Genomic DNA, 22,824 nt, shown 5'->3' with positions numbered 1-22,824 from the left:
GGGCCGGGGCTGCCTCCCCCGTCTCCCCTGCCTCCGGCGCCTCTCCTTTGCTGGCGGCCTCTGCCTTGGCCACCCGGGAGCGGGTCTGGTGCAGCACCGAGCGCATGTGGATCTCGAGGGTGGAGCTCTGGTTGTAGGACACCCGGCACGTGGTGCATTTGTAGGGCTTGTCGGAGGAGGGCTGGGGGGCGCCGGGGCCCCCTGAGTCGCCCTGGGAAGGGGCGGTAGGGTCGGATGAAGCCTTCTTCATCTTGTGGAGGTGGGAGACGGAGTTGTAGTGGACCAGCAGAATGTTCTTCTGCGTGAAGGATTCTTTGCACACTGTGCACTTGTACGGCCGCGACGGGTCCAGGAACTTGTCCAGGGCGAAATTGGTGGCTTTCCGGTAGGACAGGGGGTGCCGGGGGTCCTGCAGGGCCGGCGAGGTCTCGGGGGGGCGCTGCTGCTCTTCAGGGGGGGCGGGAAGCTGGACAGGGGCTTCCTCCTCCGTGTCATCGGCCTTCGGAGCCGGGGGGGAAGCTGGGCGGGGTGGGGGGGGCAGGTCAGCCGCTGGAGGAGGTGGGGAGGGGACGGGGGGCGGGGAGGGGGGCTGAGGTGGCGGCATCTCCAGCAGGGGGCGCTGCAGGGAGGGAGCGAGAGAAAGGTGGGGGGGGATCAATAATGGAGGCGGTTCTGGGGAGGAATCTCCCCGTAAACCCCCACTCCAGTCCCCCTGCGGGTGAATCCTGCCCCATCCCCAATTCCCTCCAGAATCCCTGGCCATTTTCCGTCTCCCAGCCCAGCCCCAGGACGGGTCCCAGCCATGCCCTATGTTCCCGCCCGGCCCCAGGGGTCCCGGCCCCGCCCCATCTCCCAGCCCGACCCCAGGGGGCGCTGTGCCAGGGGGTCCCGGCCCCGCCCCATCTCCCCGCCCGGCCCCAGGGGGCGCTGTGCCAGGGGGTCCCGGCCCCGCCCCATCTCCCAGCCCAAACCCAGGGGGCGCTGTGCCAGGGGGTCCCGGCCCCGCCCCATCTCCCAGCCCGGCCCCAGGGGGTGCTGTGCCAGGGGGTCCCGGCCCCGCCCCATCTCCCAGCCCAACCCCAGAGGGCGCTGTGCCAGGGGGTCCCGGCCCCGCCCCATCTCCCCGCCCGGCCCCAGGGGGCACTGTGCCAGGGGGTCCCGGCCCCGCCCCATCTCCCAGCCCGGCCCCAGGGGGCACTGTGCCAGGGGGTCCCGGCCCCGCCCCATCTCCCAGCCCGACCCCAGGGGGCGCTGTGCCAGGGGGTCCCGGCCCCGCCCCATCTCCCAGCCCAAACCCAGGGGGCGCTGTGCCAGGGGGTCCCGGCCCCGCCCCATCTCCCAGCCCAACCCCAGAGGGCGCTGTGCCAGGGGGTCCTGGCCCCGCCCCATCTCCCCGCCCAGCCCCAGGGGGTGCTGTGCCAGGGGGTCCCGGCCCCGCCCCATCTACCAGCCCAACCCCAGAGGGTGCTGTGCCAGGGGGTCCCGGCCCCGCCCCATCTCCCAGCCCGACCCCAGGGGGCGCTGTGCCAGGGGGTCCCGGCCCCGCCCCATCTCCCAGCCTGACCCCAGGGGGCACTGTGCCAGGGGGTCCCGGCCCCGCCCCATCTACCAGCCCAACCCCAGAGGGCACTGTGCCAGGGGGTCCCGGCCCCGCCCCATCTCCCAGCCCGGCCCCAGGGGGCACTGTGCCAGGGGGTCCCGGCCCCGCCCCATCTCCCAGCCCGACCCCAGGGGGCGCTGTGCCAGGGGGTCCCGGCCCCGCCCCATCTCCCAGCCCGACCCCAGGGGGCGCTGTGCCAGGGGGTCCCGGCCCCGCCCCATCTCCCAGCCCAACCCCAGAGGGCACTGTGCCAGGGGGTCCCGGCCCCGCCCCATCTCCCCGCCCGGCCCCAGGGGGCGCTGTGCCAGGGGGTCCCGGCCCCGCCCCATCTCCCCGCCCGGCCCCAGGGGGCGCTGTGCCAGGGGGTCCCGGCCCCGCCCCATCTCCCAGCCCGGCCCCAGGGAGCGCTGTGCCAGGGGGTCCCGGCCCCGCCCCATCTCCCAGCCCGGCCCCAGGGGGTGCTGTGCCAGGGGGTCCCGGTCCCGCCCCATCTCCCCGCCCGGCCCCAGGGGGCGCTGTGCCAGGGGGTCCCGGTCCCGCCCCATCTCCCCGCCCGGCCCCAGGGGGCGCTGTGCCAGGGGGTCCCGGCCCTGCCCTATCTCCCCGCCCGACCCCAGGGGGCGCTGTGCCAGGGGGTCCCGGTCCTGCCCCATCTCCCCGCCCGACCCCAGGGGGCGCTGTGCCAGGGGGTCCCGGTCCCGCCCCATCTCCCCGCCCGGCCTCAGGGGGTGCTGTGCCAAGGGGTCCGGCTATGCCCCGTCTCCCAGCCTGATGCCGGGGGGTGCTCACCTGTGGGTGCCAGTCCACACTCCCCCACGCACTCAGGGTTTGGGGCTGCTCCTGTCTCAGGGGCAGGGCTGGGGCTGGGTAGGACTTTGGTGGCAAAGTTCATCTCCACAGTGGTGGCCTGGGGAGAGAATGGAACAGGAGAATTAAACGAGCGGAAAGTTATACTAGGTCCGGACCCCATCTCCCCACCTGGCCCTGGGGGATGCAGTGTCAGGGGGTCCCAGCCTGGCACTAGGGGGCACTGTGCGGGTGGGGGCACAGCCCAGCACTGGGGGTCACTGTGCCGTGGGGTCCCAGCCCGGCACTAGGGGGCACTGTGTCTGGGGTCCCAGCCCGGCACTAGGGGGCGCTGTGCCGTGGGGTCCCAGCCTGGCACTAGGGGGCGCTGTGTCTGGGGTCCCAGCCCGGCACTAGGGGGCGCTGTGCCGTGGGGTCCCAGCCTGGCACTAGGGGGCGCTGTGTCTGGGGTCCCAGCCTGGCACTAGGGGGCGCTGTGTCTGGGGTCCCAGCCTGGCACTAGGGGGCGCTGTGCTGTGGGGTCCCAGCCTGGCACTAGGGGACACTGTGCGGGGGGGGGGGGGGCACAGCCCAGCACTGGGGTCACTGTGCCGTGGGGTCCCAGCCTGGCACTAGGGGACACTGTGCGGGGGGGGGGCACAGCCCAGCACTGGGGTCACTGTGCCGTGGGATCCCAGCCTGGCACTAGGGGGCACTGTGCGGGGGGGGCACAGCCCAGCACTGGGGGTCACTGTGCCGTGGGGTCCCAGCCTGGCACTAGGGGACACTGTGCGGGGGGGGGGCACAGCCCAGCACTGGGGGTCACTGTGCCGTGGGGTCCCAGCCCGGCACTAGGGGGCGCTGTGCTGTGGGGTCCCAGCCTGACACTGGGGGGGCTGTGCCATGGGGGTCACAGCCCGGGGCACTAGGAGGCTCTGTTTTGGGGGGTCCCAGCCCGGCACTGAGGGGTGCTGTGTTGGGGGATCCCAGCCCGGCACTGAGGAGTGCTGTGTTGGGGGGTCTCAGCCCGGCACTGGGGGTGCGCTGTGCCATGGGGGTCCCAGCCCGGCACTGGGGGGGCGCTGTGTCCGGGGGTCCCAGCCTGGCACTGGGGGCTGCTGTGCCATGAAGGTCCCAGCCCGGCACTGGGGGGCGCTGTGTCGGGGGGGTCCCAGCCCAGCACTGGGGGGCGCTGTGTCCGGGGGGGGTCCCAGCCCGGCACTGGGGAGCGCTGTGCCATGGGGGTCCCAGCCTGGCACTGGGGGGGCGCTGTGCCGGGGGGGGTCCCAGCCTGGCACTGGGGGGGCGCTGTGCCGGGGGGGTCCCAGCCTGGCACTGGGGGCTGCTGTGCCGTGAAGGTCCCAGCCCGGCACTGGGGGGCGCTGTGTCGGGGGGGTCCCAGCCTGGCACTGGGGGGAGCTGTGTCCGGGGGGGGTCCCAGCCCGGCACTAGGGGGCGCTGTGCCGGGGGGGGGGTCCCAGCCGGGCACTGGGGGGCGCTGTGTCCGGGGGGGGGTCCCAGCCTGGCACTAGGGGGCGCTGTGTCCGGGGGGGGTCCCAGCCTGGCAGTGGGGGGCGCTGTGTCCGGGGGGGGTCCCAGCCCGGCACTGGGGGGAGCTGTGTCGGGGGGGGGTCCCAGCCCGGCACTGGGGGGAGCTGTGTCGGGGGGGGGGTCCCAGCCCGGCACTGGGGGGAGCTGTGTCCGGGGGGGGTCCCAGCCCGGCACTGGGGGGAGCTGTGTCCGGGGGGGGGTCCCAGCCCGGCACTGGGGGGCACTCACCACAAGCAGCAGCTTCTCCACGCACTCGGGCACCACGTTGTGGACGTGACTGAGGTGGACGCGCAGGCTGCCTCTGCCCACCAGCTGCTCCTCCTGGCACAGCGGGCACCGGTAGGTCGGCTGCAGGGCATGCTGGGACACGGCGTGGCTGCGCACCCCCGCCGGCGCCCGGCTCACGTAGCTGCAGTACGGGCAGCAGAACACCTGGGGGGCGGAGGGAGGAGTTGTCAGACCAAACGGGAGGGGCCCAGGCATTTGGGACACGTGAAAAGGACTCAGGCGTCCGGGATGGGGGAAAGAGACCCAGGAATCCGAGGCCAGAGAGTGGATCCAGGAATCCGGGACATCTGTCCTGCAGCTCCCGGTCCCAGGGGGTGGGGCACGGAAAGACAGGGATGGGCAAAAGGGGACCCAGGAGTCCGGGACGGGGGAGACACTCGGGCAGCTGTCAGGCCTTGGGGCATGGTGGAGGGACCAGGATTTGACCCAGGCGTCCGGGATGGGGAGTCGCCCCCTCCCACTTGGGGTGCTCACCGTGGTCTGGGTTTGCCCCCCTGCTTGGCTCTTCAGCTCTGCCTCGTCCAGTCCTGTGGGGGGGGGGGGCTTGGTTAGTGACTGGCTCTGTTTGCCCTCCCCTCCCGCCCAACCTGCCACCCCGAATCCCCCCTCGGGGCTCCATGCGGCACTAGGCCTGGCCCCTCCCCCCGCCTCTGGGGGAGAGGGCAGAGCCCGTGCAGGGTCCTCCAGCCACTGCCCAGGAGGGGAACACTGGAATCTCACGTGGGGGTGCAGGAACCCAGGCGTCCTGAGGGGGAGGGGCCACTCACCTGGGGGCGGGGCTTTCTTCAGAGTCTCTTTCTCGGGGGTCGTGGGCTCAGACGCTGATTCCTTCCCTGGGGGGGCAGACGGGATGGGTTAGGGGAGTGGGAGCCGCAGGGAGGGGCCGGGGTCATGATGTGATTGATGAAACGCTGCCCCCCTTCGCTCCCCCCTCCCTGCATCAGCTTCGTTACACTGGCCCCAGAACCAGATGGTGCCCCTCACTCCCGACCCGCAGCCCCCTGCTAGCCCAGCCCTGGGCTCCCCCTCCGCCTGCCGGTGCCCCTCACTCCTGCCCCAGCCCTGCCGGTGCCCCTCACTCCCGACCCGCAGCCCCCCAGGTTCAGGGGGTCGGGAAGTAGGGGGCAGATTCTGGGCCTTGGGAACCTCGCAGGGGCCGTCAGTTACACAGAGATAATTTCTCTCTTTCTCTCGCTCATTTTTTTCCGTTCCTTCGTTCTCCCTGCTGGTTGCTAGGCAACGAGTCCGGGTGTCTGTCATAATCCATTAGGAGGGAGCGTTTCTCCGCAGCCGCTTCGCGCCTGAACGTGTCCCAGAGCGGCATGAGAATCAGACACCCGGGGGGGTGGGGAAGAGCGGCCGTGACGATGTTCCTCACTCCCGACCCGCAGCCCTTCCCCGCCCTGCCGGTGCCCCTCACTCCCGACCCGCAGCCCCAAACGCTGCCAGCCCTGGGCTCCCCCTTTCCCAGCGCAGCCGGTGCCCCTCACTCCCGACCCGCAGCCCCGTGCGCTGCCAGCATTGGGCTCCCCCTTTCCCAGCACGGCCGGTGCCCCTCACTCCCGACCCGCAGCCCTTCCCCACCCTGCCGGTGCCCCTCACTCCCAACCCGCAGCCCCATACGCTGCCAGCCCTGGGCTCCCCACTTCCCAGCGCGGCCGGTGCCCCTCACTCCCGACCCGCAGCCCTTCCCCGCCCTGCCGGTGCCCCTCACTCCCGACCCGCAGGCCCATACGCTGCCAGCCCTGGGCTCCCCCTTTCCCAGCGCAGCCGGTGCCCCTCACTCCCGACCCACAGCCCCTGCTAGCCCAGCCCTGGGCTCCCCCTTTCCCAGCGCGGCCGGTGCCCCTCACTCCCGACCCGCAGCCCCTCCCCGCCCTGCCGGTGCCCCTCACTCCCGCCCGCAGCCCCTCCCCGCCCTGCCGGTGCCCCTCACTCCCGACCCGCAGCCCTTCCCCGCCCTGCCGGTGCCCCTCACTCCCGCCCGCAGCCCCGTGCGCTGCCAGCATTGGGCTCCCCCTTTCCCAGCATGGCCGGTGCCCCTCACTCCCGACCCGCAGCCCCATACGCTGCCAGCCCTGGGCTCCCCCTTTCCCAGCGCAGCCGGTGCACCTCACTCCCGACCCGCAGCCCCTGCTAGCCCAGCCCTGGGCTCCCCCTTTCCCAGCGTGGCCGGTGCCCCTCACTCCCGACCCGCAGCCCTTCCCCGCCCTGCCGGTGCCCCTCACTCCCGACCCGCAGCCCCATACGCTGCCAGCCCTGGGCTCCCCCTTTCCCACCGCGGCCGGTGCCCCTCACTCCCGACCCGCAGCCCCGTGTGCTGCCAGCCCTGGGCTCCCCCCTTCCCAGCGCGGCCGGTGCCCCTCACTCGCGACCCGCAGCCCTTCCCCGCCCTGCCAGTGCCCCTCACTCCTGACCCGCAGCCCTTCCCCCCCATGCCGGTGCCCCTCACTCCCGACCCGCAGCCCCGTGCGCTGCCAGCACTGGGCTCCCCCTTTCCCAGCGCGGCCGGTGCCCCTCACTCCCGACCCACAGCCCCGTGCGCTGCCAGCACTGGGCTCCCCCTTTCCCAGCACGGCCGATGCCCCTCACTCCCGACCCGCAGCCCTGTGCGCTGCCAGCCCTGGGCTCCCCCTTTCTCAGCGCAGCCGGTGCCCCTCACTCCCGACCCGCAGCCCCTGCTAGCCCAGCCCTGGGCTCCCCCTTTCCCAGCGCGGCCGGTGCCCCTCACTCCCGACCCGCAGCCCTTCCCCACCCTGCCGGTGCCCCTCACTCCGGACCCGCAGCCCCATATGCTGCCAGCCCTGGGCTCGCCCTTTCCCAGCACGGCCGGTGCCCCTCACTCCCGACCCGCAGCCCCATACACTGCCAGCCCCGGGATCCCCCTTTCCCAGCACGGCTGCTGCCCCTCACTCCCGACCCGCAGCCCCTGCTAGCCCGGCCCTGGGCTGCCCCTTTCCCAGCGCGGCCGGTGCCCCTCACTCCCGACCCGCAGCCCCATACGCTGCCAGCCCTGGGCTCCCCCTTTCCCAGCGCGGCCGGTGCCCCTCACTCCCGACCCGCAGCCCCGTGTGCTGCCAGCCCTGGGCTCCCCCCTTCCCAGCGCGGCCGGTGCCCCTCACTCCCGACCCGCAGCCCCGTGTGCTGCCAGCCCTGGGCTCCCCCCTTTCCCAGCGCAGCTGGTGCCCCTCACTCCCGACCCGCAGCCCCTCCCAGCCCTGCCGGTGCCCCTCACTCCCAACCCGCAGCCCCATGCGCTGCCAGCCCTCGGCTCCCCCTTTCCCAGAGCGGCTGGTGCCCCTCACTCCCGACCCGCAGCCCCATGCGCTGCCAGCCCTGGGCTTCCCCTTTACTGGCGCTGCCGGTGCCCCTCACTCCTGACCCGCAGCCCCTGCTAGCCCAGCCCTGGGCTCCCCCTTTCCCTGCGCGGCCGGTGCCCCTCACTCCCGACCCGCAGCCCCATGCACTGCCAGCCGTCGGCTCCCCCTTTCCCAGAGCGGCTGGTACCCCTCACTCCCGACCCGCAGCCCCGTGTGCTGCCAGCTCTGGGCTCCCCCGTTCCCAGCGCGGCCGGTGCCCCTCACTCCCGACCCGCAGCCCCGTGTGCTGCCAGCCCTGGGCTCCCCCGTTCCCAGCGCGGCCGGTGCCCCTCACTCCCGACCCGCAGCCCCGTGTGCTGCCAGCCCTGGGCTCCCCCCTTTCCCAGCGCAGCTGGTGCCCCTCACTCCCGACCCGCAGCCCCTCCCCGCCCTGCCGGTGCCCCTCACTCCCGACCCGCAGCCCCGTGTGCTGCCAGCCCTGGGCTCCCCCCTTTCCCAGCGCAGCTGGTGCCCCTCACTCCCGACCCGCAGCCCCTCCCCGCCCTGCCGGTGCCCCTCACTCCCGACCCGCAGCCCCGTGTGCTGCCAGCCCTGGGCTCCCCCCTTTCCCAGCGCGGCTGGTGCCCCTCACTCCCGACCCGCAACCCCGTGTGCTGCCAGCCCTGGGCTCCCCCTTTCCCTGCGCGGCCGGTGCCCCTCACTTCCGACCCGCAGCCCCGTGCGCTGCCAGCCCTGGGCTCCCCCTTTCCTAGCGCTGCCGGTGCCCCTCACTCCCGACCCGCAGCCCCGTGCGCTGCCAGCCCTGGGCTCCCCCTTTCCCAGCGCGGCCGGTGCCCCGCACTCCTGACCCACAGCCCCGTGCGCTGCCAGCCCTGGGCTCCGCCTTTCCCAGCGCGGCCGGTGCCCCTCACTCCCGACCCGCAGCCCCGTGCGCTGCCAGCCCTGGGCTCCCCCTTTCCCAGCGCGGCCGGTGCCCCTCACTCCCGACCCGCAGCCCCGTGCGCTGCCAGCCCTGGGCTCCCCCTTTCCCAGCGCGGCCGGTGCCCCGCACTCCCGACCCGCAGCCCCTGGGTACCGATGCTCCGTGGCATGGGCTCGGCCAGGCAGATGCATCTCTCCAGGGCCATGGTGGCCTCGTCTGTGGGTCGCCCGCCCTGCAGCAGGTGGGGGCGGTGCTGGCCCTGGGTGTCGCGGTGCTGGGGGGCCCGTAGGTGGTGCCACATGGCGAGGCAGGACGGAGCGGTGATGTTGCAGAGCAGGCAGTGGAAGTGGGGAGGGTCGGGACCCGGTGCCGACGCCTCCAACTCCAGCAGGAACTGGGGTGGGGAGAGAGAGATCAGAGGTGTTGGGGGCAGTCCCCCCCAACCCTGCCCCCCCGTGTATATCCCTCCCCCCACAGAACTGATGGGCCCCCGCTCTCTTGGCTGCCTCACCCCCATGCCTGGTTGCCACACCCTCACCTTTCATTCCCTGTCTCCGACGCATGGGGGCCGCGCCCTCTCACACCTCCTGCTGCAGCCCCGCCCCTGCTCACCTTGGATCTGAGCTTGCCCTCTTCTTGTCCCCCATCCCTAGACCTGCCTCCTTCACAGCTCCGCCCCTTTCCACAGCTCCCCCCCATCGCCCCGCCCCCTCACCTTGTAGCTTCGCTCGCGCTCCTCATGCCCCGCCCCTCGCACGTGCAGCCGCATCTTCTCCTTGCTGTTGGTCTCGTAGTCGCAGAGGTTGCAGCGCAGGTGGAGGGGGGGCGGGGTGGGGGCGGGGCCAGGCTGCAGCTCTGCCCCTCCAGGGGTGGCGGTGGGCAGGGCCCCGCCCCCCTCACGCAGGTGGGCCGCCAGCTGGTACTTGTGGGCGTGCTTGTCGGTCTTGAGGTGTAGCTGGAAGTTGGCCTTGAGCTGGGTGCTGTAGGCGCAGAGCCGGCAGCGGTGGAGATCCCCCGCCACCTCCTTCCACTCGGCCTCAGGCAGCCGGCGCGGAGCTGTGGAGTGGCCAAGCAGCTCCTCCACGCTGTCCGTGCCGAAACGCTGGCACACCAGGCAGCCAAAGAGCCGCTGCGATGCCACCGGCGCAGCCAGCGGGGGGGAGGCAGGGGCCAGCGCGGGCGGAGGACAGGGGGATGGGGAAAGTGGCACTGGCACCGCTGGGGGTGGGGCAGAGAGAGAACAAGACAAGGGAAAAGAGAAAGAGGAAAAGGAAGAATGAATGAGAGAAAAAGGAACGAGTAAAAGGAAGACAGAATGACAGGAAAGGGAAAAATGAATGCAAAAGAAAGGAATAAAGAATGAATAAGAAATTGAAAGAAAATGAACAAGAGAGAATGAATAAAAGAAAGAAAGAAAGAATGAACAAACAAGGGAGAGAGAAGACAAAGAGAATGAACAAATGAAACAGGAAGAAATGAGTAATGAAAAAATGAGCAAGACAGCCAGCCAGAAAGCAGAAACAATTGAAAGAATGAATGAGAGAAGAAAGAGAGAAAGAATGAATGTGTGAGAGCAAGAAAGGAGGAATGAAAGAACAAATGAATGTATAAGAAAGAGAATGGGTAAGAAACAATGAATGAATTAATGAATGAGAGAGAAAAGGAAAGAACAAAAGAAAAAACAGGAATGAATAAAAAATGAAAGTGGAAGAAAGGAAGAAAAGAAAAGAAAGAGTGAAATTAGAGAGAAGATAGAAGAGAATAGATGAAATCTGTTAATATTGACCTGAAAAGACATTTTCCCTACTGCCCCCACAAACTCTCTTGGGGGATCCCAGCCCCCTCCAGGTTATCAGTGTCCTTCCCCAGGGAAGGAGGAAGGAGAATGGTGGGATGGAGCAGGAGGGAGGGGATGGGGCTCTCAGAGGTGGGAGTAGGGTTGGAAAGGGGGCATGGAGCTCACTGGTGGGGTGGACATGGGGAGGAAGGAGAGACATGGGAGCATGTGAACAGGGATCCCCCTATTGATGGCCATCCTGAAGTTGGACCTGATTGTTGGCCAACCCAACGTTGACTCAACTGTTGGCCAACTCACCCAAAATTAACTACCGTGTGGAATGGGGGGCACAGTGTGGGCAGAAGGTCACTGGTGGTGATGGTGGTGACAGTGGGAGATGTGAAGACATTGTGTGAGGCAAAGGGCCGCAGCCCCTTACCTGGTGCTGAAACCGCCCCCTTCCTCCCAGCGGGACCCAGTGGGTGGAAGCCATTGAGCAGCAGCTGTGCTGGTTCCATGGGCTTCTCCACCCGCAGTCCCGGGACGGCGCCAGTGGCTCCTGCATGGTGGTGGCCGTGGTGGTGACCCAGAGCCTGCACCCCATAGAACTGGAAGAGCTCGGTCTGCGGCTGCTGTTTCCCCCCACTGCTGCCCCCTGGCTGTCCCAGGATCCCGGGCAAGGCCAATGGCAGCCCTTGGTGGAGGAGAAGTACATTCTGCATGTGCTTTTCTGATGTCATGTGGATGCGAAGGTTGCGGGAGATGCCGGTCTCATAGCTGCAGACTTTGCACTGCCAGGACGTCTTGCTCTTGGTCTCTTTCTCCTCAAGGGCCACTGGGGTTGGGGCTGTGGGGTTGGCTGGGGGCACTGGCTGGGCCCCGCTGCTCGTGTTAGCCTGGAAACCCTGAAGGTTGGCTAGATGCTTGTCCGACTGCATGTGGATGCTGAGGTTGCCCTTGGTGGTGGTGGAGTAGTTGCAAGCCTCACAGCGGTATGGCTTGTAGCCACAGTTGTAGCTCTCACCCCGGGCCAGGCGTGGGTGGGGGCCTCCGGCACTGCAGTAGGCGCAGTGGCTGTTGCTCTCGGGATGCTTCTCCTTCATGTGGACATCCAAGGTCTGCTGGTACTTGTAGTGCCAGTTGCATTTGGGGCACTTGAGGGTTTTGCAGGAGTTGCGGGAATGCAGCAGGGACATGTGGCCAGAGAGACTGAGCCCAGGATAGGCCATGGCCGTGTAATCATCCCCAAAGCCAATAGGGACCCCTCCAGTGTTGGGGTGGATCCCGCTGTTGGCCAACCCAACATTGGACTCGCTGTTGGCCTCGTTGTTGAGCTCGGTGTTGGCCAACCCAACAGTGACCTCAGTGTTGGCCTTCCCTCGTGGAGGGTCATCCGGGACATTGGTGCCTCTGGGTGGGCTTTGGCCCTGTGAGCTTTGGTCCAGCAGAAGCCTCAGCCCATCCTCTTCATCCTTCCTGTCTTCAGCCTTCTCCTCCTGTTGCTCCTCCTCCTCTCCCCTGTTGGCCCAGTCCACGCCGCCGGCCCTTGAATCTTTGGCATCAGGTGGCTTGCGTCCTTCTCGGGGGCTTCTGTCCTCCTCCTCCTCCTCCTCCTTCATTACATTCACCCATCCACTACACATTCCGGCGCTGAGGTCCACCCCGCTGGTGGGGTTATTTGGTTCTAGGAAGCTGAGGGCAGTGCCTTGGAGCATGGCGGGGACTCTGCGGGACAGGGCCCGGCGCTCCCCGGGGCTGAGCCGCACCCCATGGGCCGAGAGGGCATGGGCTGCCAAGGAGCGGCCCTGTCGGAAGGAGAGACGGCAGGCCAAGCACAGCCAGGGTGGCCATGATGGTTCTTCCTCTTGGCCAACTTTGGCTTCCCCCTCCCCGTCGGTGACGGCATCTTTGGGTTTGGTGGGAGAGTTTTTGGCAGAGGTGGTGGGAGCAGAGGCCCTGGCTAGTCGGTAGCTGTGGAAGGCGCCGGAAGGGGGCTGCTCGTCCGGCGCTGAGGTATTCTGGGACATTTGGTCAGTAGACGTAAAGCCTTGGTTGGGGCCACCATCTTGGACGTGGAGGGTGGACACCGGCAGGGTTGCTGTGGCGCCAGAGTAGCCCTTTGGTAAGAGAACATGGCCGCCGCTGAGGAGATAGGCTGAGCCATCAGGGAAGAAGAGCAGATGGGCTGTGCTGCCACCATCTTCCGCATCCTCTTCATCATCATCATCATCATCACCGCCGCCGCCTTCCTCCTCCTCCTCGGCATCTTCCCTGGGGCCGGAGGGATGGAGGAGGGACGGGCTTGGTGCTACTAGGCCAAAGCCTGCCTGGAGTTGTGGGGCGGACAAGATGGCCGCTGGGAGATTGGCGGGGCCCGGTTCCGGCTGGGGGACGGGGCTGGGCCTCACGGTCTCAGCAGGGCAAGGGGAGGCGGAGGCGGAGGGGGGGTCCGGCAGGGAGGGTTCTTTGGTGGCTGGAGGGGCGGAGGGGTCCTGAGGTGGCCAGCCTGCAGCCCTGGCATCCTGCCCGTCGGCTGGGGGGGCAGAGGAGGAGGAGGAGGCAGAGTTAGAGGGAGCGTCCATGGTGGTGGAGGCAGGAGGAGCGTGGAGGGGTCATCTCAGCGCAGGAGCCGAGACCCTGAGGGTGGGGCGGGGAGAACAGAGTGAGAGAGGGAGGGTGAGAAATAGGGAGCACTTGGGGTCCCCCTACCCCCCGTCCCCTCCCCTGTCCCTCAGCCGTGACCCCTCGAGGCTGGGAGTATTATCAGCATAGAGTGAGGAAGGGTGAGCAGAGCCCCCAGGGCAGCGACTATACTGCATCCCCCCACACCGGCGACCAGGGCCCAGGACTCAGCTCCACCCATCCCCTGTAGGGGGCACTGGCTCCTGTCCGGCCCCAGGGCTGGGCACTGGCTGGCTTGGGGTGGGGTGGGAATGGGACATGGGGCCTGTCCCCTCCATGGGGCACTGGCTGGCTCGGGGCGGGGTGGGAATGGGACATGGGGCCTGTCCCCTCCATGGGGCACTGGCTGGCTCGGGGCGGGGTGGGAATGGGACATGGGGCCTGTCCCCTCCATGGGGCACTGGCTGGCTCGGGGTGGGGTGGGGGGAGAATGGGACATGGGGCCTGTCCCCTCCATGGGGCACTGGCTGGCTTGGGGTGGGGTGGGAATGGGACATGGGGCCTGTCCCCTCCATGGGGCACTGGCTGGCTCGGGGTGGGGTGGGGGGAGAATGGGACATTGGGCCTGTCCCCTCCATGGGGCACTGGCTGGCTCGGGATGGGGTGGGGGGAGAATGGGACATTGGGCCTGTCCCCTCCATGGGGCACTGGCTGGCTTGGGAGGCGGGAATAGGACATGGGGCCTGTCCCCTCCATGGGGCACTGGCTGGCTTCGGGGGCAGGAATGGGACATTGGGCCTGTCCCCTCCATGGGGCACTGGCTGGCTTGGGAGGCGGGAATGGGACATGGGGCCTGTCCCCTCCATGGGGCACTGGCTGGAGCATTGGGGTATGGGCTCGGGAGAGACTGGCAGGGGAGGGCGGTGGTGTTTAAATTGCAAATAAGAGTCACCCAGGCTGGAGGAGGAATTTCCATTGCAAATGGAGCTGGACACGCTGGGAGCCACGGGGGGGGGGAGGGTGGTGAGGGGGTGGACATGGGGAGGGGCTGAGAACCAATGGGGGCACTTGGTGGGCTTGGGCTGAGAGACACGAAGAGCTGCAAAATGCACCTCCACCTCCGAGAGGGGGGGGGAGTGGGTGGGGATACATATATAGATAGATAGAGGGGGTGGTTGGGGATAAATAGATAAAGGAGGTGGTTGGGGATAGATAGAGGGGGTGGCTGGAGATAGATAGATAGATTGAGAGGGTGGCTGGAGATAGATAGATAGATAGATAGATAGATAGATAGATAGATAGATAGATAGAGGGGGGGGTTGGGGATAAATAGATAAAGGAGGTGGTTGGGGATAGATAGAGGAGGTGGCTGGGGATAGATAGATAGATTGAGAGGGTGGCTGGAGATAGATAGATAGATAGATAGATAGATAGATAGATAGATAGATAGATAGAGGGGGGGTTGGGGATGGATAGATAGACAGAGGGAGTGGATGGGGATAGATAGATAGATGTGGGGGTTGGAGTTAGATAGAGAGGGTGGTTGGAGATAGAGGGGGTGGTTGGAGATAGATAGATAGATAGAGGGGGTGGATGGGGATGGATAGATAGATGGGGGGTTGGGGATAGATAGATGATAGATAGAGGGGGTGATTGGGGATAGATAGGTAGATAGAGGGGCTGGTTGGGGTAGATAGAGGGGGTGGTTGGGGATAGATAGATAGATAGATAGAGGGGGTGGACGTGGCTAGATAGATAGAGGGGGTGGACAGGGACAGACAGATAGATAGAGGGGGTGGACAGGGACAGACAGATAGATAGAGGGGGTGGATGGGGATAGATAGATAGAGGGGGTGGTTGGGGACAGATAGATAGATGGGGGATGGTTGGAGATAGAGGGGGTGGTTGAGGATGGATAGATAGATAGAGGGAAGGTTGGGGATAGATAGATAGAGGGAAGGTTGGGGATAGATAGATAGATAGAGGGGGTGGACAGGGATAGATAGATAGATAGAGGGGGTGGTTGGAGATAGATAGATGGGGGGGACGGGGATAGATAGATAGAGGGGGTGGATGGGGATAGAGAGAGAGAGAGAGCCCGTGTATAGGGATGGAGGGAGGGGCTGTATGGAGATGGATGGATGGGTAGGTGGGAGGATGTATAGGAGGGTGGGTGGGTGCAGGAGCAAGATGGGGACAGGTGGGTGGGTGCAGGGGGTGGACGGAGGTATAGGAGGGTGGGTGGGTGCAGGGGCAAGATGGGGACAGGTGGGTGGGTGCAGGGGGTGGACGGAGGTATAGGAGGGCGGGTGGGTGCAGGGGCTGGATGGGGACAGGTGGGTGGGTGCAGGGGGTGGACGGAGGTATAGGAGGGTGGGTGGGTGCAGGGGCTGGATGGGGATAAGTGGGTGGGTGCAGGGGGTGGACGGAGGTATAGGAGGGTGGGTGGGTGCAGGGGCTGGATGGGGACAGGTGGGTGAGTGCAGGGGCTGGACGGATGTATAGGAGGGTGGGTGGGTGCAGGGGCTGGATGGGGACAGGTGGGAGGGTACAGGGGGTGGACGGATGTATAGAAGGGAGGGTGCATGCACGGGCTGGATGGGGACAGGTGGGTGGGTGCAGGGGGTGGACGGATGTATAGGAGGGTGGGTGGGTGCAGGGGCTGGATGGGGACAGGTGGGTGGGTTCAGGGGCTGGATGGGGACAGGTGGGGGGTGCAGGGGGTGGACGGATGTACAGGAGGGTGGGTGGGTGCAGGGGCTGGATGGGGATAGGTGGGTGGGTGCAGGGGGTGGACGGATGTACAGGAGGGTGGGTGGGTGCAGGGGCTGGATGGGGACAGGTGGGTGGGTGCAGGGGATGGACGGATGTATAGGAGGGTGGGTGGGTGCAGGGGCTGGATGGGGACAGGTGGGTGGGTGCAGGGGATGGATGGGGATAGGTGGGTGGGTGCAGGGGGTGGACGGATGTATAGGAGGGTGGGTGGGTGCAGGGGCTGGATGGGGACAGGTGGGTGGGTGCAGGGGGTGGACGGATGTACAGGAGGGTGGGTGGGTGCAGGGGCTGGACAGGGACAGGTGGGTGGGTGCAGGGGGTGGACAGATGTACAGGAGGGTGGGTGGGTGCAGGGGCTGGATGGGGACAGGTGGGTGGGTGCAGGGGATGGACGGATGTATAGGAGGGTGGGTGGGTGCAGGGGCTGGATGGGGACAGGTGGGTGGGTGCAGGGGCTGGACGGGGACAGGTGGGTGGGTGCAGGGGGTGGACGGATGTACAGGAGGGTGGGTGGGTGCAGGGGCTGGACAGGGACAGGTGGGTGGGTGCAGGGGGTGGACAGATGTACAGGAGGGTGGGTGGGTGCAGGGGCTGGATGGGGACAGGTGGGTGGGTGCAGGGGGTGGACAGATGTACAGGAGGGTGGGTGGGTGCAGGGGCTGGATGGGGACAGGTGGGTGGGTGCAGGGGATGGACGGATGTATAGGAGGGTGGGTGGGTGCAGGGGCTGGACGGGAACAGGTGGGTGGGTGGATGGATGGACAGACACAGCGGGGAGGCCATACACAGAGATTCATTCCTACCCGTCCCTTGCCGCCCGCAGCCCCCTCTATTTGCCCGTCCCCCCTCCCTGTCCCCCCTCCGCTCTGGGCTAGGGAAGGGGGAGTTCCAGGTGGGCGGGGGAGGGGAGTCTTGTGGATGCAAATCACCTCATTAAAGAGCCAGCGGGGGCGGGTAATTAGCCTGGGCCTTGTATTTCTTAGCAGCAACATAACGGGAGCGGTGTGGGGAGGGAGAGATGGAGCGAAGGAAACAGGCGCTGGACGGAGGGAAAGGGGTGGATGGAGGGAGCGGGCCAGTGGCGAGCTGGGGAGAGCGAAAGGCTGGAGAAGAGGGTTGGAGGCAGAAGCCGGCCGGCCGGACGGAGACAGAAAGAGAGTCGGAGGAAGGGGATGCAACAGACAGCGTAGGAGAGAAGGAAGGAAATGGAGAAGGAAGGAGGGAACGGGACAGAGAAGAGGAGGAAGGAGGGAACGAAGCAGGGAGAAGAGGAGGGAGGAGGGAACGGGACGGAGAAGAGGAGGAAGGAGGGAACGAAGCAGGGAGAAGAGGAGGAAGGAGGGAACGAAGCAGGGAGAAGAGGAGGGAGGAGGGAACGGGACGAAGAGGAGGAGGAAGGAGGGAACGGGGCGGAGAAGAGGAGGAAGGAGGGAACGAAGCAGGGAGAAGAGGAGGAAGGAGGGAACGGGACAGAGAAGAGGAGGAAGGAGGGAACGAAGCAGGGAGAAGAGGAGGAAGGAGGGAACGGGACAGAGAAGAGGAGGAAGGAGGGAACGGGGCAGAGAAGAGGAGGAAGGAGGGAACGAAGCAGGGAGAAGAGGAGGAAGGAGGGAACGGGACAGAGAAGAGGAGGAAGGAGGGAACGAAGCAGGGAGAAGAGGAGGGAGGAGGGAACGGGACGAAGAGGAGGAGGAAGGAGGGAACGAAGCAGGGAGAAGAGGAGGGAGGAGGGAACGGGGCAGAGAAGAGGAGGAAGGAGGGAACGAAGCAGGGAGAAGAGGAGGGAGGAGGGAACGGGACGGAGAAGAGGAGGAAGGAGGGAACGAAGCAGGGAGAAGAGGAGGATGGAGGGAAGGAAGCAGGGAGAAGAGGAGGAAGGAGGGAACGGGACGGAGAAGAGGAGGGAGGAGGAAACGAAGCAGGGAGAAGAGGAGGAAGGAGGGAACGGGACGGAGAAGAGGAGGAAGGAGGGAACGAAGCAGGGAGAAGAGGAGGGAGGAGGGAACGGGACGAAGAGGAGGAGGAAGGAGGGAACGAAGCAGGGAGAAGAGGAGGATGGAGGGAACGGGACGGAGAAGAGGAGGAAGGAGGGAACGGGACGGAGAAGAGGAGGGAGGAGGGAACGAAGCAGGGAGAAGAGGAGGAAGGAGGGAACGGGACAGAGAAGAGGAGGAAGGAGGGAACGAAGCAGGGAGAAGAGGAGGGAGGAGGGAACGGGACGAAGAGGAGGAGGAAGGAGGGAACGAAGCAGGGAGAAGAGGAGGGAGGAGGGAACGGGGCAGAGAAGAGGAGGAAGGAGGGAACGAAGCAGGGAGAAGAGGAGGGAGGAGGGAACGGGACGGAGAAGAGGAGGGAGGAGGAAACGAAGCAGGGAGAAGAGGAGGAAGGAGGGAACGGGACGGAGAAGAGGAGGAAGGAGGGAACGAAGCAGGGAGAAGAGGAGGAAGGAGGGAACGGGACAGAGAAGAGGAGGAAGGAGGGAACGAAGCAGGGAGAAGAGGAGGGAGGAGGGAACGGGACGAAGAGGAGGAGGAAGGAGGGAACGAAGCAGGGAGAAGAGGAGGGAGGAGGGAACGGGGCAGAGAAGAGGAGGAAGGAGGGAACGAAGCAGGGAGAAGAGGAGGATGGAGGGAAGGAAGCAGGGAGAAGAGGAGGAAGGAGGGAACGGGACGGAGAAGAGGAGGGAGGAGGGAACGAAGCAGGGAGAAGAGGAGGAAGGAGGGAACGGGACAGAGAAGAGGAGGAAGGAGGGAACGGAGGAGGGAGAAGAGGAGGAAGGAGGGAACGGGACGGAGAAGAGGAGGAAGAAGGGAACGAAGCAGGGAGAAGAGGAGGAAGGAGGGAACGGGACGGAGAAGAGGAGGGAGGAGGGAACGAAGCAGGGAGAAGAGGAGGAAGGAGGGAACGGGACGGAGAAGAGGAGGAAGAAGGGAACGAAGCAGGGAGAAGAGGAGGAAGGAGGGAACGGGACGGAGAAGAGGAGGAAGAAGGGAACGAAGCAGGGAGAAGAGGAGGAAGGAGGGAACGGGACAGAGAAGAGGAGGAAGGAGGGAACGGAGGAGGGAGAAGAGGAGGAAGGAGGGAACGGGACGGAGAAGAGGAGGAAGGAGGGAACGAAGGAGGGAGAAGAGGAGGAAGGAGGGAACGGGGCAGAGAAGAGGAGGAAGAAGGGAACGAAGCAGGGAGAAGAGGAGGAAGGAGGGAACGGGACAGAGAAGAGGAGGAAGGAGGGAACGGAGGAGGGAGAAGAGGAGGAAGGAGGGAACGGGACGGAGAAGAGGAGGAAGGAGGGAACGAAGCAGGGAGAAGAGGAGGAAGGAGGGAACGGGACGGAGAAGAGGAGGAAGAAGGGAACGAAGCAGGGAGAAGAGGAGGAAGGAGGGAACGGGACAGAGAAGAGGAGGAAGGAGGGAACGGAGGAGGGAGAAGAGGAGGAAGGAGGGAACGGGACGGAGAAGAGGAGGAAGGAGGGAACGAAGCAGGGAGAAGAGGAGGAAGGAGGGAACGGGACGGAGAAGAGGAGGAAGGAGGGAACGAAGGAGGGAGAAGAGGAGGAAGGAGGGAAGGAAGCAGGGAGAAGAGGAGGAAGGAGGGAAGGAAGCAGGGAGAAGAGGAGGAAGGAGGGAACGGGGCAGAGAAGAGGAGGGAGGAGGGAACGGGACGGAGAAGAGGAGGAAGGAGGGAACGAAGCAGGGAGAAGAGGAGGAAGGAGGGAACGGGACGGAGAAGAGGAGGAAGGAGGGAACGAAGGAGGGAGAAGAGGAGGAAGGAGGGAACGGGGCAGAGAAGAGGGGACAGAACAAGGCCGCGATAGGGGGTGACACAGGGGTCCGGGCTGTGGGTGCTGGGGGAGGGGTGGGGTCTGTGCAGGTCGATTAGGAGAGATTCATGTTGGGAGGGCGACAGGGCCACAGATAAACCAGCCCCTGCCCCCCCGCCCTGCCGGTGCCCCTCATTCCCAGCCCGCAGCCCCTGCCCCCCAGCCCTGCCAGTGCCCCTCACTCCCGACCCGCAGCCCCTGCCCCCCAGCCCTGCCAGTGCCCCTCACTCCCGACCCGCAGCCCCTGCCCCCCAGCCCTGCCAGTGCCCCTCACTCCCGACCCGCAGCCCCTGCCCCCCAGCCCTGCCGGTGCCCCTCACTCCCGACCCGCAGCCCCTGCCCCCCAGCCCCGCCGGTGCCGCTCACTCCAGACCCGCAGCCCCTGCCCCCCAGCCCTGCCGGTGCCCCTCACTCCCGACCCGCAGCCCCTGCCCCCCCCACCCTGCCAGTGCCCCTCACTCCCAGCCCGCAGCCCGTGCCCCCCAGCCCTGCCGGTGCCCCTCACTCCCGACCCGCAGCCCCTGCCCCCCCCGCCCTGCTAGTGCCCCTCACTCCCGACCCGCAGCCCCTGCCCCCCAGCCCTGCCGGTGCCCCTCACTCCCGACCCGCAGCCCCTGCCCCCCACCCTGCCGGTACCCCTCACTCCCGACCCGCAGCCCCTGCCCCCCAGCCCCTCACTCCCGACCCGCAGCCCCCGCCGCTGGTGCCCCCACTCTGGCCTGGGGAGCAGGGCTGGCTTCTGGCACTAATTGGTGGGAGAGAGAAACGCTCGTTACCGGCCCCAGGAAGCCCAGGCAGGGGCCAGTTGGAGCAGCAGGTGCCTCCCAGAGGGGAGCCCCCAGCTACGCCAGCCTGCTCCACCAGGGGGCGCTGGGGGCGATGCCTGCAGTGGTTGGCCTTTGTCCCACGCCTGACGTCCCACAATGCACAAGGGCAATTATTTGCATCAAATTTGCATACAATAGGAGCCCTGGGTGTCTAAGTAGCGGCTCTGATCTTGTTCTATGTGCTGGCAGGGTGGGGGAGTGGTGGACTGGAGGCTCCGCCCACTCATCTGCATATGCAAATATGCAACCCCCATCAGCAGGCCCAGGGCAGAGCTACTATAAAAGCCTCAACATCCTCTTGCTCTCGTGTGGGTGGGTGTGCGTGTGCGAGTGTGTGTGTCAGTGCGTGTGCGAGCATGGGAGTGTGTGGCTGTGTGCGTGTGTACTTGTGTGTGTGAGAGTGCACGTGTGAGTGTGTCTGGGTGTGTGTGCACGTGTGTGTGTCGTGCAAGTGTGTGTGTGTGCAGCTGTGTGCATGTATGAGTGCGTGTGTGTGCGGCTGTATGTGGGGGGGGACTGTGTGTGTGTGTGCGCGAGTGCATATGTGCTTGTGAGTGGCTGTGTGTGCATGTGTGTGCATGCATGAGTTTGTGTGTGTGCATGTGCAGGGGTGGGGTGGATGTGGGGGTGTGTGTGTGTACAGATCGGGGGTGTGTGTGTACGGATCGTGTGTTTGTGTGTGTCGTGTATCCATCAGGTGTGTCGGTTGTGTGTGCGTGCGTGTGCGTGTGTCATGTATATCCATTAGGTGTGTCAGCTGTGTGTGCGTGTGTGTGATGTATATGCATCGGGTGTGTTGGCTCTGTGTGTGTGCGTGTGTGTGTGATGTATATGCATCAAGTGTGTTGGCTGTGTGTGTGTCATGTATATCCATTGGGTGTGTCAACTGTGTGTGTGTTTGTGTGTATATTGATTGTGTGTGTGTTGTGTATAGTGGTAGGGTGTGTCAACTGTGTGTGCATGTGTGTTGTGTGAATCAATCAGGTGTGTGTTGTGTCGATCCAACAGATGTGTTGACTGTGCATGTGTGTATTGTGTGTATCGACTGGATGTGTGTTGTGTGTATCCATTGGGTGTGTCGACTGTACATGTGTGTGTTGTGTATATTCATCATGGGTGTGTTTTGTATACCAATCGGGTGCGTACTGTGTAGATCCATCAGGTGTGTGACTGTGCATGTATGTGTTGTGTGTCCCAATCAGGTGTGTGTTGTGTATATCCATTGTGTGTGTGGTTTGTATACCAATTGGGTGTGTGTTGTTTAGATCCAACAGGTGTGTCAACTTTGCATGTGCGTGTTGTTTTTCTCTCAATGGAGTGTGTGTTGTGTACATCGGTAGAGTGTGTTGACTGTGCGCGTGTGTTTTGTGTGTATTGATCAGGAGTGTATCGTGTATATCCACTGGATGTGTCAACTGTGTGTGTGTGTTGTATATATCGATTGGGTGTGTGTCGTGTATATCCACCAGGTGCATCGACTGTGTGCGTGTGTTGTGTATATCAATTGGGTGTGGCAACTGTATGTGTGGTGTATATCAATCAGCTGTGTGGCTTGGATGTGTGTGATGTATATTGATCAGGTGTCTCAACTGTGTGCTGTGTATATTGATTGGGTGTGTCACTTGGGTGTGTGTTGTGTCTATCAATTGAATGTGTCAATTATGTAGGGGTATATTGTGTGTGTTGTGTATATCCATTGTGTGTGCTGTTTATGTTGTGTGTGTCAATTGTGTACCAGCTGTGCATCGGTGCACTTGCTGTGTGTTGACTGCACACATATGTGACTGTCATGTTTGTGCTGAGTGTGTCATTGTGCTACACTGTGTCTATCCCCACTGCCTCTGTGGGGATGTTTGTGGGGTGTTACAGAATGGGGTTATGCAGGGAACTCTGTCTCCGTGTGTGCTGGGTTGTGTGGCTCAGTGGGTTGTGTTTGTGTAGTCGCAGTTGAGTGACCCATCTTTTGGGAGGGTGGAGGGTTGCTTGTGTGTTGACGCGCATGCTGTGTATTTGTGTGAGATGTTGTGTGTGTTCCTGTGTATTACTGTGAGATGCTTGTGTTTAAGTTGTGGTGTTGTGTGTTTTGGTTTGTACCTATATGTATATTGCATGTGTGATGGGGAGGGCATGTGAGTTGTGTGCATCTGGATGTTGGTGGTTGCGTGTACATTATTCAGTGTCGGTGTGTGTGTGTGGCTGACAGCAAGTGTTATGTGTGGTTGTATCTGGCTGTGGGAGTGGATTGTGTGTGTGAGAGAGAGAAAAAAAAGACAGTGGTGCATTGGTGGGATGGGTTGTGTTACTGTGGCAAGGAATGGGAGGGGTATGTGGTGGTGGTTGTGTTGTTGCAGGAGGGTTGCATTATGTGCTGTTGGTTCCATTTGGAGAGTGTGTCAGGTGGGTTTTGTGTTGTTGTATTTGTTCTCCAATTGTGTGTTGTGGGTTTCTGTTGTGGTGTAGTGTGCAGTTAGGGTGTGTGCGTGTCTTTAGAGTTGTGTTGAAGTCATAGGTTTGTTAGATTATTAGATGATGTTTC

At 64.9% G+C, this 22,824-nt stretch overlaps 1 protein-coding gene across 1 annotated transcript in view; it reads right to left on the bottom strand.

Annotated features, from left to right (window-relative positions):
• ZFHX2 (zinc finger homeobox 2) overlaps window positions 1-22,824 on the bottom strand; it is a 32,715-nt gene that overhangs the window by 3,883 nt on the left and 6,008 nt on the right. The window contains 9 exon segments of the mRNA XM_050918956.1: window positions 2-574; window positions 576-619; window positions 2,390-2,507; window positions 4,166-4,369; window positions 4,700-4,752; window positions 4,993-5,058; window positions 8,621-8,861; window positions 9,183-9,685; window positions 10,684-12,881. Of these exon segments, the coding sequence (XP_050774913.1) occupies window positions 2-574; window positions 576-619; window positions 2,390-2,507; window positions 4,166-4,369; window positions 4,700-4,752; window positions 4,993-5,058; window positions 8,621-8,861; window positions 9,183-9,685; window positions 10,684-12,826 (3,945 nt within the window). The 5' untranslated portion in view covers window positions 12,827-12,881.

Source organism: Gopherus flavomarginatus, chromosome 11, assembly GCF_025201925.1.
Source record: "Gopherus flavomarginatus isolate rGopFla2 chromosome 11, rGopFla2.mat.asm, whole genome shotgun sequence".
NCBI lineage: Eukaryota > Metazoa > Chordata > Testudines > Testudinidae > Gopherus > Gopherus flavomarginatus.
This window is presented reverse-complemented; position numbering and strand designations above follow the sequence as displayed.